This window comes from Macrosteles quadrilineatus, unplaced genomic scaffold (assembly GCF_028750875.1).
Source record: "Macrosteles quadrilineatus isolate MER2022 unplaced genomic scaffold, UCM_ALF_1.0 Scaffold_8__2_contigs__length_117827958, whole genome shotgun sequence".
In the NCBI taxonomy this organism is placed as follows: domain Eukaryota; kingdom Metazoa; phylum Arthropoda; class Insecta; order Hemiptera; family Cicadellidae; genus Macrosteles; species Macrosteles quadrilineatus.
Window position 1 is genome coordinate 25,737,822 of NW_026542601.1, and position 13,752 is coordinate 25,751,573.

Here is a 13,752-nt window from a genome sequence, read left to right on the forward strand (position 1 = left end):
CTTCAGGTTAGCTCGTTCGCTACGCTCACTCGCCTCCAGGTTGAAGTTCGTTCGCTACGCTCACTCACCTTTTGCTGTTGTCATAAATGTAAAAGAAATAATAGTGCTAGTGCTGCACCCTGTTGGTAATCCTTGTAACTTTTAAAGCTATTGAACATCATAGAACAGAACCAACTTGTTTAATTGAAACAGCTGTTAAGATTCATTAATTCCATTTCTCATAAGGTTAACATGGGAAACTCCAGAGCCACTGGGGCGGAGCCCCGAAGGATTTTTGGGATAAAAATATGCCTATATGTTAATCGGGAATGTGAGCTATCATCATGCCAAATTTCAGCCCGATCCGACCAGTAGTTTTTGAGATTAGCTCATACAAACACACACACAGACACCACCTCTTCTTTATAATAGTATAGATTATAATTTGTTTAATAAGAAACAATTTAAAGTCTGGCAGTAGGTACCCTTGATGTGGATTATTGTTTGTAAAAGTAAGAGTCAATTTAACACAAGGCTTGAGACAAATGTTTTTAGAGATTGGCAATCTAGATAAGTAGAGTTATTTAAGATAGAAATCCAGCTGACCACAGGACATTGCTTTTCTAAATGGAGTTTTGTAATAAATTGTTACTTTCCTTTGTTGTCATATGACATACTGTACTAAGAGTGGACTCTTTAGAGAGCCGGAATACTTATGAAAATGTGTTTGGGATATAGATAGTTTTATAATTTACATTTGATTTGTAGGAGTAAAGTTAGGTGTAAGTAAAGTGACTCATTTTGACCCTTGCTCACATTTCACGGAAAGAGAGCAAGGGTTGAAAAGATACTTTTTGCATATGTGATGAACCAAATTTTTTGTCATATTGCAACGTTATTAACAAACTAAGTTAGAAAACAAAAATACACACCTACAGTCACCTTTCTTGCACTGATTATAGAACAGAAAGTTGCTAATTGCTGGCATTTACTTACTTTTGCCACATTTTAGCGAATTTCCCATATAGGGAATAAGCTATTACCGTAGTACTCATGGTAAGACCTGGACGCGGGACCGATTTTTTTTTTCGTTTTGAGGTCCCTAGAGGCCAAAAACACCATCCGTTCAAATTCATATATATATATATATATATATATTTATATATATATATATATATGTGTCCGTCAGCACGATAACTCAAGCAAAAATGATCCGATTTTGATGAAATTTGGTACAAACGTGTAAACCTAAGTTTATTCGAACGAGTTCGCGATCCAGCATGATCGGACCATGGGAACGGGTGTTTACGGGGGGTTTTATGGGGTAAAAATAGGTTTTTCCCATTTTTGACCCAAAAAACTTAAAATTTTGCAATTTATTTCCAAACCATTTTGTAGAGCTTAAAAAAACAAATAATTTAGTATATTGAAGCGTTATTATGCGCCTAACGGTTACGGAGAAAATTCCAAAAAATTGTAAATTTAAAATTCCCATGTTATTCTTATGGAGAATAAGTAAACTGTTGTAGTTTGCTTGTTTATGATCATATTTTGATCAAATTTGGAAAATGTTTTTATTTCTTACTAACTATTAACATTTTACAAAAAAAAAAACAATTTTACCCTCCCATATGCAGCAAACCTAAGTACTTGTTAAACTAATTCTATTTAAATCGGGAATAAATGTTAAATTTTTAAGTAGACATTTCAGTGTAAATCCAATCAGTCAAATGGAAATTCGCTTAGTCTGCAGGTTTGCTGCGGCGGGGGTATTTTTTATATTTTTGATGCATACCATAGTATTCCAACTAAACAATACTAGTCTTGGGGCAAACTGTATTCCGTGGGATTTTTTGTGAAGCAAATGTTTGACTATGTGGAATCTCTTTATTATATGTCACATAATGGTGTAGTACCGGGTGTTTACCCTCAAATTGCGGGGTTTGGTTTTTATGACGTCGTAAATCCAAGATGGCCGCCATGTGTGACATCTATTCACTAAATTCATAATAACTCTTTTCAGAGTAAAATAACCGAATTTTAATTTACACCATTGAATTCAGCTCAAAAAATCAAACAATTTGGTGTTTTGAATCATTGCTCTATGACCATTGGTTACCGAGATATTGAAGGCGGAAAACACAGAACATTGTCGCCATGTTATCCTTATGGGGAAAAAAATAAAATTGTATATCTAGCTTATTACTCAGCATATCTTAATAATAATTGGTATGTGGCTTCATTTAGTAGAGATCTACTTGAATATGGCCTAAAATACCCCATTTTTACATTTCCGTGGCAGCAAACCTGCATACTAACTTCCAATGTTATTCTTATGGACAATTTTTTGCATGCTTGTTCATGAACATACTTTGAGAAATGATGATGTGTGGCTCCATTTTAATTATTTATTGAAGCATTTGTAATTCGTTGAGTATACAGGTCTGCTGCCACGGGTAGGTCTGCTATAAACAAATTATAGGTATTAGAAAATAAAATAAATTAGACTATAGTTGTGAGGCATATGTAATTTTGTAGGATTTTGAATTAAGCAATTGTATGATTGTTGGCGATTGATAGGTAATGACATGTAGAACCGTGTACTACCGAGTATTTTGTCTGAAAGTGTGGCCAATTTGGTGTTTTCGGTCGCCATCTTGGATTCGCCATATTGGATGTTAATCACTTTTTTATACAATGCTAGTGTTGTGACACATCATTATGAACTAAATTTTCACGCTGATTTCAATGCTGAAATATGTTTTTAAATATATTTTTTCGTTTGGAAGATATATTCAAATAAAAAATCTCCCCCTTACATTTCTTACGGACGTTTCGTACTTTGAACATTTTTAAGATTATTTTTCTTATATCTCCAGTTCCTATTAACGCTTGCAGATCGTTCTAGTCTTAAGATATTCAGTGATGTATGAGCTTTCATTTGAGCTATTGATCTTTAAATTCGGTTGAGTTAGAGCGTTAGAGTCGAGCTACGAACCCTAACACAATATTAAATTTAACTTATTACAAATCTGTTTATTTTATTTTATTTATTTATTTGTTAACAGTTGCACCATTTTTACATGAATAATACAATAATCTTACATACGGAAGAAGCAGAAAAAATCACAGGCCAGTACAAAAGTAGTGGAAAAAAAACTGGAAAACAAGACTTCAATACAAGACATAAAAAGATAAATAACAACTATAAATAACAAACTATGAATAACAAACTATAAGTAACAACTATAAATAACAAACTATGAATAACAAACTATAAGTAACAACTATAAATAACAAACTATCTGAACAAGTTGACAAAACGAGATATTCGAAAAACAAAACCAGTATAGGAACAATAACAATGATGCCAGTAGCCGAGTGAAACTTCAGTAAAGAAGCAGAACATACTTCATAAAACACAGATAAAACTTGCAGAAAAATAACAATATGATAACTCCGTACAAGAACAAGATATAACAATGCAATAACAACAGGATATACTATATTAACAAAAATAAATAACAATGCAATAAATAGAAAGTTTGGAAATATGCAAAGATTGATGCAGGAGTTCAGAAAAAAAAGAAAAAAAGTTCTGTTGTTATTAAAAGATGTATATCTCGGGTTATTAGTACGTCACTAAGTTCTTCCTGGTCTCAAATTACTTGGTTAATGTTTGATTTAACATTTTATTAATCACTAAATGAAATCTGACTAAGTTATTTTAAAACTAGCTGTACCCGCGGGCTTTGCCCCGTTTAACTTTATAAGTGAGCTCGTTCGCATGGCTCAATCACGTCCTGGTTGAAGTGAGTGAGCGTTCGCTGCCCTCACTTGCCTTCAGGTTAGCTCGTTCGCTACGCTAACTTGCCTCCAGGTTGAAGTTCGTTCGCTACGCTCACTCACCTTTTGGTTGCAAATTAGCTATTGTCATAAATGTAAAAGAAATAATAGTGCTGCACCCTGTTGGTGATCCTTGTAACTTTAATGCTATTGAACATCATAGAACAGAACCAACTTGTTTAATTGAAACAGCTGTTAAGATTCATTAATTCCATTTAAGGTTAACATGGGAAACTCCTGAGCCACTGGGGCGGAGCCCGAGAGTCCGATCAGAATAAAAACAGCTTAGTTTTCCTATTTAATGCCTAAAGAATCAGTGTACCAAATTTTAGCCTCCTAGGTAAATGGGAAGTAAGAGAATTAGTGATGAGTGAGTGAGTGAGTCAGTCAGTCAGTGAGTCAGTGAGGGCTTTGCCTTTTATATTTATAGATGAGTCATTAACCATCATTTAACATTAAATTATTTTTATGTCCAAAACTTTCTTTGGTTAAAGACATACAGGGCTAGTCATCAGTGTTACAATTTTTAGACGTGGCACCTTTTAGTCTTATATGCCTCATCACACATCATTTACTTTGTACTTACACCAAACAAATGTTGTAACCCTGATGACCAGCCCTGTATGTCTTTAATTGCTTTAACCAAAGAAAAATTTCTAAATAAAAATAATTATTAATGTTAAATAAAGGCCCATGACTCATTTTCAATTAGTCAGATTTCATTTAGTGTTTAATAACATTTTAAACCAGACATTTACTGAGTAATTTAAGACTAGAATGAACCTTTTGTCGTATTAACAAACCGAGATATAAATCTTTTCATAAAACTGATTTGGAAAAAGTTAGATTTAATATTGTGTTGTGGTTCATAGCTCAACTCTAACTCGTCCGATTTTAATGATCGATAGCTTAAATAAAAGCCCTTACATCACTGAATACTATAACGAATTGCAAGCGATAATAAGAACTGGATATATGAGAAAAATAATCAAAGTACGAAACGTCCGTAAAAGGTGTATGGGGGGGGGGAGTTTTCATTTCAATATATTTTCGAAATGAAAGACGATATTTACAAACGGTTTTCGGAATTGAAATTAGCGTAAACATCTATAGTTTATAATGATGAGTCACAACACCAGCATTACATTTAAAAAATTATATTAATGTCCAATATGGTAGATCCAAGACGGCGGGCCAAAAACACCAGCTTAGCCACACTTTCAGACAAAACACCCGGTAGTACACGATTCTATGTCACTACAGTACCTATCTATCACCACCAATCATAGTTTTTATTTGAATATTCAAAACGAAAAAATATATTTAAAAACATATTTCAGCATTGAAATCAGCGTGAAAATTTAGTTCATAATGATGTGTCACAACACTAGCATTGTATAAAAAAGTTATTAACATCCAATATGGCGAATCCAAGATGGCGACCGAAAACACCAGCTTGGCCACATTTTCAGACAAAATACTCGGTAGTACACGGTTCTACATGTCATTACCTATCAATCGCCAACAATCATACAATTGCTTAATTCAAAATCCTACAAAATTACATATGCCTCACAACTATAGTCTAATTTATTTTATTTTCTAATACCTATAATTTGTTTATAGCAGACCTACCCGTAGCAGCAGACCTGTATACTCAACGAATTACAAATGCTTCAATAAATAATTAAAATGGAGCCACACATCATCATTTCTCAAAGTATGTTCATGAACAAGCATGCAAAAAATTGTCCATAAGAATAACATTGGAAGTTAGTATGCAGGTTTGCTGCCACGGAAATGTAAAAATGGGGGATTTTAGGCCATATTCAAGTAGATCTCTACTAAATGAAGCCACATACCAATTATTATTAAGATATGCTGAGTAATAAGCTAGATATACAATTTTATTTTTTTCCCTATAAGGATAACATGGCGACAATGTTCTGTGTTTTCCGCCTTCAATATCTCGGTAACCAATGGTCATAGAGCAATGATTCAAAACACCAAATTGTTTGATTTTTTGAGCTGAATTCAATGGTGTAAATTAAAATTCGATTATTTTACTCTGAAACTGAAAAGAGTTACTATGAATTTAGTGAATAGATGTCACACATGGCGGCCATCTTGGATTTACGACGTCATAAAAACCAAACCCCGCAATTTGAGGGTAAACACCCGGTACTACACCATTATGTGACATATAATAAAGAGATTCCACATAGTCACACATTTGCTTCACAAAAAATCCCACGGAAGCTGGATATGTGCAGTTTGCTCCTGGACTATACTATCAATACGGTATATTACCAACAGGGTGCAGTACTATTATTTTTTTTTTATTTATGACAACAGCTAATTTGCAACCATAAGGTGAGTGAAAGCTAATTTGAAAGACTACATTTTTACAAATGTATCTAAACAGATTAACTTTATGTTTACAGATTAACATTTAACATTTAAGATTTAACATTTAACATTTAAGATTAACATTTACGGATTTAACTTTATGTTTTAAAAAATCCTTGATATATTTTATATAAAGGTGAAAACTATTACAAAAACTATGTATGTCTCATCATATTCCTATTATTTTCATTGTGTGCGCTATCTCATCGACGCTTCTTAGAGAAATTACAAAAACAAATAGGCCTACTAATGAAACATACAACAATGAAGACGCAAAATCTAATTAAGTCATTTTCTTCTTTACATTTTATACATCACATTCATTACAATTTTTTACTTGAATTCACTAAATCGTCACCAACTACAGAAGCAACCCCATTTTCGTATGGATGTAATCATGGATCATGGATGTTTATCATGGCCATCGGTTTTCATGTTTACAAATGTAAACTTGAAAAAGTTCAGATGATTGATAACAGAATTCAGCACAAACTATGAAATTTTAAAAGCCTATAGGACGGAGGGCTTTCGCTGGATATCTTCCAAACCCACAAAAGGCACATCTAGAGGCTAAGAGCTTTAAATTGATACCCAATATGCCTATAAAAGTAAATATTTAGGGGGCAATGTACTGCACACAAAAATCTAACAAATTCTTTTAATAATATAGATACTTAATCAAAAATTCTGCAATTGGGTCTGTTTACTCACAAAGAGTTGATAATTATAGCCTACAATTTTGAAAGCCTTAGCTTTACACCTTTTGAAGATAAGTAAGCCTAAAGATGGCAAATTTAACATTGGCGAGACAGGTTCACACTCCCCTAATAAGAATTTACAGCAACAATATACACTACAAAACATATCTGCTGAGCTATTTTACTTCCAAGTAGGAATATGAATTAGTATGATAAAATTGTGATTTGCAGAACACTTTTACTAAGAATAATACTATAAACTTATCTTAATTGTTTTTTATTACCACTATTGTAATACTTATGTAATTTAATAATACTACTGTATAATGTTTTTTAACTTACATCTTCTAATGATAATGAGAAAAAAATGAAGACGTATTAATGTTAGTTGAAACACTATCTATTTCCAATGACATTTATCCATGAGTAATTGATTTTTTACAGAAAATCGATTGTTGAGAAGTACCTAGAAATTGCCATCAATAGCATAATGAACTAAAAAAGTAAGAGAAATGTTTAGGAAATATCCATTGTATGGTAATATTCACATCATATAATCATTGTTATATGTCTAATCATTACTTTGAGAGTATGGAGGGTCAACAACTATAAATAAAACGATTAAAATGTAAAAAACAATATATTTTTACACAATCTAGACCAGTGTCAATACAAAAATGTATTTTCTAAGAAAATTACTCACTCGAGTTTATGTATTGCAATTTAAATTGTTAGAAACTGAGAAATCCTTCAAATTGATGCCACGTGCTTGTAAAACCTTGTTTGTTTTATTAACAAACTTTTCTTCAAGTTTTTTCTTAGCACTCAAGTCTTGGATTCTGCTAAACAAGACGCTACTATCTGAAATGTAACAATAAGGATTAATTAAGTTTTTTTTTCAGAGATAGTTGTTGGGGGTAAATATTCTATTGATATGGAATACAATCCTGTCCAAATACTATTATTTTTCATAATTTATTAGGTTTACTCCACAGTTTTAATAATATCCCAACAATAATCTTTATTATTTTTTCAGAACAGAATAATATTTTACCATCGATCCTTTTATACTTTCTTTTGAAATGACGACCATACGAATGTAGGTATTTTAAGACAAGTGTGAATGAAGATAATAGTAAGATGAGTGGCGCGACCTTGTAGTCTTGTTAGTGACTAAGGTTATATTCCTTAGACCATAGAAGAACCTATAGAACCTATGGTAACCGCAGCACAGCTGACGGTCTATATTTAATTCTTTTTGTCTATGCTTAGACACAGCTGTTAATTAATAGCCCATACAGCCAATGGCAACTAAATTTGTGATGGTTATTTATAAGATCTATAATGAACAAAATCTTACTTACAATCATGAAAGAACCAGAAGAACTCTTTACAACCATAGACTACCGCATACAACTCGTAATCTGTGTCCAGAATCCAATAAGGACCAGTGAACTTGAAGTTCAAAACTGAAAGAATGCAAAAATCGTCTATAAATAGAAAACAATATTACCTTTTATAAAATGGAAAACCATTTTAAAGTTATTGTCATAGTCATAGTTTTAGTTTATTTATTTATCTTTTATATACATACATAAATTAGTGTAAAAAAATAAGGTAATAGTTATTTGTGCAACTAGTGAGAAAAGTGAGCAATTGACTCACTCGAGAGAAATCCTTACTCACGAGCCGTAGGCGAGTGAGGAATGGTTTATCGAGTGAGGCAATTGTACTTTGAACTCGAGTTGCACATTATACTTTTCCTACAGTTACCATAAAACAAATAAATTTGTGAAGAAACATAACCTATTTTTACACAGAAGTGAACTTTTAATAAAACATTTAATGTGAAGAGACAAATACAACAGTACAACAGCTGACCAGCTGATTTACAGCCAGTGCTGCCAACGCATTTAGCGCGCATATGACGTTGCCTGCGTGTTACGCGCTCACTATTTCGTGCCTTCACGTTGCAAATCTGGAGTGAGACAAAGTAATTAGAGTGAGACAATGTTAACATTGTCTCACTGATGAGCGAATTGGCCACTTTGCTTTCTCAAATCAGTGAGAGAACATGTACATTGTTAGGTAACTGTAGGAAAAATAATGATAATCTTATGGTAAATTATATCACAGCTCTCTCAAAGCTATTTAAAAATTAATTGAAATAATCCGTTAATCAACTTACTAGATTTAACTTAATCTATAGTATCAAACTAATTTATATAATTTTTATGATCACTAATAATTTTAATGATTTACCTTATAGATTTGTCAATCGTATGGACAAGCTGAAGGAAATATAAAAATATGTTCCTAAAAGGTGCCGTAAGAACCGTATTTCACACCGTTATGATTATGCTGTTTCATAAACGAAATTTTGACCAATTTAGACACTCTAAAGTTTACTCCCAAATAAGAGACAACATTAGTAATCACCTTTTGACTTACTGAACATAACCACTGACAAACATAGAAACAGGCAACATAACATTCATTAAAAAATGTAATGAGAATTATTAATTCAATGTGTGACAATACTTACAGTGTAATGGAAATGTAACCTCTAGTTTTCCCTCCTTTTTATCCGGATCTTGTAAAACTGCAGTTCCTTCCATTGAGAAGAACTTGTTTGATCTAAGTAAAGAAGAAATAAAAAAAATAACTGATACTTTAGAAATTAATTTTAATAGGTACTTTACTCTCTAATTTATTATGTTTTTTTTAGCATACTTCAAATGATATGGGATACAATATTAGTGAGGAGTTTACTTTTGAACCAATTAAATGCATTATACTCATTTCCATAAGTTAATTTGTTTAAAATATCAACATTCTTTCAGGTTATCTACCTTTAAAAGATTTTTAAAAACTAGAATATTCATTTATAAAATTGAGTGTTTAAGCAATAGTTTTGACTGTAAAAACATTATACATTGCATTACTGGTCTTAGACTTTTCAAGTAGGACATGATATTACTTTTAAAATAATTGGTCACAGTATGAACTAAAGTGAAAAGGAAAACATTCACAGTACACTAAAACAATTCACACCCCTGACACAGTAGGAACCAAGGCCAAAAGAAAGTATAACGGACAACGGTCACAGAAAAGAAAGCATCAGAGGATGATTTTTCATGGGGTACTGTTAGGCCACCCAAGAACATTGTAATGCATTAGACAATACTGACGTTTACAAATTGACAAATTTGTTGGTAGTATAGTCCATCTTTGTGAAGAAGAAGAATAGGACAGAAAAGAGGGTGTAAGCAAATACAGTGAATACATTTGAAATTTTTGAGAACAAGAAAATATACTGCATGTGAGACCATAATGGACTGTGATTTAGCACTATCCAAAAGAGGAATAAACGATGGTCAGGAAATGGCTACAACAATACTCACGGTTCAATCTTGGTGTTGGTGACATTGATGATTTCTGTGTCATTGTTGTATGTGTAAATAGCTGTGATACAGCGACCCTTCCCTTCAAACTCAGTGTGAGCACTGGCTTGCTGATACCATACACCCATGTACTGGACATAAACAAATTTATTACAGTTTGAATCTTAAAATCCTTAAAAAGAGGCTTGCAGTGCTCATCTGGCTCCGATCCATTCATAGCTCTGATAGCCCCCTTCTGTAGGATTAAAATTTCATTAATTCTTCCACACCCACCCCAGAATATCAATCCATATCTCATTACGACTGAAAATATGCAAAATAAGCCGATCTCAAATAATTCTTTGGAATTACATCTTTGAGGCGACCAAGAAGAAAAATTACTCGAGATAGTATAGTGGACAAATAATTTATATGATCATTCCAGGATAGTTGATTATCAATATGAAGATCCAAAAATTTTGTAGTGACAGCCCTATTTTCATTATTTAAGGCAGAATTGTGTTTCAATGTAATTTTTAGTGCAGACAAACCATTTGTGATTTTTGCACTTTTGTAACCTATGTATTGTTAAATTATTGTGTAAATAAATTTCTTGATTGATAGATTGATTGATTCATCTATAAATGTGTAACATTTTTCATGATATAGCCAAAATTATGAGAGACGATATTCACGATCACGGAAGATGATAATTATGTCTTAACGGCCACAGGGGATTGTCAAAGCATTGCCACAAACACGGGAGATGATGATTATGTCTTACCGTTCGTGCTAGTGGGAGATGCTCTCAATATCGCTACGATCATAGGAGATGATGAACAATTTTGCCGCAATGGTGGGAGATGATCTGGACAGGGCCGCTATCACAGAGTTTTGTCATGAGGACAGTATGATAAATGCATACGACACTAAATCCATATATTTAATTTCGTAAGCGAATCGGTCCCCACTAAATTTCTCGAGCTAGGAAAAAGTTAGCGTGGCTTTTGTGGATTCATTTTAAAATTTAGGGTCCATGGACGGTGGGAAAAATATCAGAAGTGTCCAACATTGCCCCTGCTCTGCCCCACGGGCCGTCAAAGATCCAGTCATTTCCTAATGGAAGTACTGCTACAGTGTTTCTATAAGCTGTTTTAAATATACTAGCTGATGTAAACATTGCATATTAGGAATAGTGCTCAGTATAGGGAATGGTTAAGGACAAATTACAATGGATGTGAAGGGCACCAATTGCTGATATGGGCCCCTAGTTTATAATTAATTACTTAAGCTGATATGAAAATTTTTATTTATTCAAGAAAGAAAGTTAGGTTTTTTTACTTATATAATTCTTGAATTTTTTTTGTATGGGAAGGAGGCAGGTTGCTATATTACTGGGGGGGGTGTAGAAAAAGTCAGTATGAAATCAGAGGGATTTGCCATCATGACCTTGGGGGCGAAGGGCAGCTATGCAGTTGAAAATAACAACTTAGACTGTCAATCATGTTACTATGATTTTATAACCCAGCCAAATTTATATAAAGTTTTTTGGTCATTTTATCACCACTTAACCTTGCAACTTAATTTCAACCTTGAAAACTCAAAGGAAAGTCCCAATAACCTTTTGTTTAAACTAATTTTTCATATTTTTATTTACCTTCTCCAGATTAAAATTTTGTTTTACATGAAGCTGAGGGCAGCGACCAAATTTGGGCAGATGCCATCCATGAGCTGCATCCAGGAAACCCCCACACAACACTGCCAGGCTAATAGCTGAAAATCTTTATCAATATAAGTTTTTATGAGTAAATAATGCAGACTTCAACAATATATCATACAGAACATATTCTTACCGTACTAGAATATTGTATAAACTGTCATAAATAATTTGTATAAAAAATGTAAGGCTGTAGTAATTACTAAATTTTAAGTATCCTAAACTTAAGTTATGTTAAAAGTTAAAAGGTGTTTAACTGCCACAAATTATATACTTGGCCAGTTTTATTTAATTGTGACAACAGAATCATTGAAAACATAAAACACTCAACTAATCATAATTGAGTAAAAAAGTCGGCAAAGATTGGAATTGTTGTAACTTGCCAAGTGGAAATTACAAATTGAGTTTTCCTTTTTAGGGTGCATCTTTAATCCCTAATACATAATTCAAGCAAAAGAAATATACAAAAAACCCTAAAAAATATTACAGAAAATTTGTTGTTGGTTTTTAGAGATAAGAGTGATACATAACCAGTGACTTTAGGATAGAACTCCAATACAGTACAAAATACCCAGCAATGCAAATTTCGCTTTATAATGGAATGTGCTTTTTAAGGCATAATAAATTATCCTCTTTTGGTTTAGAATCTACGAAACAGAAGAATGGTATAACTACTTACATCATTTTGCAGTTATGCAATAAACAGTGATTGAAAAACTTGGACGCCTCTTTACTTGTGTGACTTGCCACTTATTTGAAGCACTTATTCTTCTTATCTATTTGATACAGTTGGAAATTACGAAGGTTATAACTCTTGCTTGCACAAGTTTGATGTTATCATTGACAAAATTAAGATTTTCTAAATAGTTTAATCATACCACATAGATATGAACCATTACTGAAACAAATATTCTATTCATGACACTTTTTACTTTGTTAGTATTTATTATAAGGACGCCTGCAGGAATCTTTTTGCAAGTGAGGCGGACAAATCAGTATCTTGTTACAGATATCTTTGTTTATTTTAATAATCAGGTGTTTGAGCGTATGGAAGATCCTCAAAAGTAAGGAGGCCTAGGTCAGAAACTAAGTTAAGAACGTGTTTTACGCAGGGCCGGTTCTAGGAATTTTTCAGAGTTAAGCGAACACCCGAATCAGTGCCACTAAGAATTCCCCCCCCCCCCCCCACCCACGAACATAACTTAACCGTATTTGTAAATTTTTTCCCAATAATTTTCGGAAGAACTTTTTTATAAGTTTAGGTTAGAAGAATACTTGCAATAAAAGACTGTTTATTATTCGCAGAAATTTAACATTTTTACACTTTTACTCATCATATAAACTTTAGCAAAACCAAGGCCACACTAAAAAAACAGGTTGTAATGCTCGTCAAGCATGACGTCACGATAGAAGACGGCAATGACGTAATGTTTCCCGTTTGTGATCAGCTGCTTGTTTTAATCTTTCCTTGGAAAGTAAATAAATAAATACCTACGTCATTGCCGTCTTCTATCGTGACTTCTTTGGGCGGACTGGACTCGCCCTAAAATGCTCTGCTCTAGGATCAGAAGCAGAAGGGAGGGAAGGGAGGGGGAAGTTTCTTGTTGTGACAAGTGGCGCTGCGTGCTTGCTTATCTCGAGCGCATGAGTGAGTTGTGAAATGAAACCCACAGGCGCCGCGCCGTATACGCTGCTGAGCGTCAGCTCACTACAAATTGAA

The 13,752-nt window shown here is 33.1% G+C and overlaps 1 protein-coding gene across 1 annotated transcript; it reads right to left on the reverse strand.

Annotated features, from left to right (window-relative positions):
* Positions 1–7,549: 7,549 nt before the first annotated feature.
* LOC129001458 (apolipoprotein D-like) lies at positions 7,550–12,819 on the reverse strand. The gene is made up of 6 exons (XM_054428748.1): positions 12,712–12,819; positions 11,973–12,096; positions 10,337–10,467; positions 9,478–9,569; positions 8,297–8,401; positions 7,550–7,793 (listed from the first exon to the last, which is right to left on the reverse strand). Exons 1-6 carry the CDS (start codon positions 12,714–12,716, stop codon positions 7,642–7,644), a joined length of 609 nt encoding a protein of 202 aa, XP_054284723.1. The 5' UTR covers positions 12,717–12,819; the 3' UTR covers positions 7,550–7,641.
* Between the last annotated feature and the right edge of the window lie 933 nt (positions 12,820–13,752).

What these genes read in the sequence shown, in the direction of transcription:
- LOC129001458 (XM_054428748.1), bottom strand. An exon ending in AAAATTTTAATCTGGAGAAG is followed by an intron (nt 10,468 to 11,972) that starts GTAAATAAAAAT and finishes GTTTATGTCCAG; the next exon opens with TACATGGGTGTATGGTATCA. An exon ending in GGTTACATTTCCATTACACT is followed by an intron (nt 8,402 to 9,477) that starts GTAAGTATTGTC and finishes GCATTCTTTCAG; the next exon opens with TTTTGAACTTCAAGTTCACT.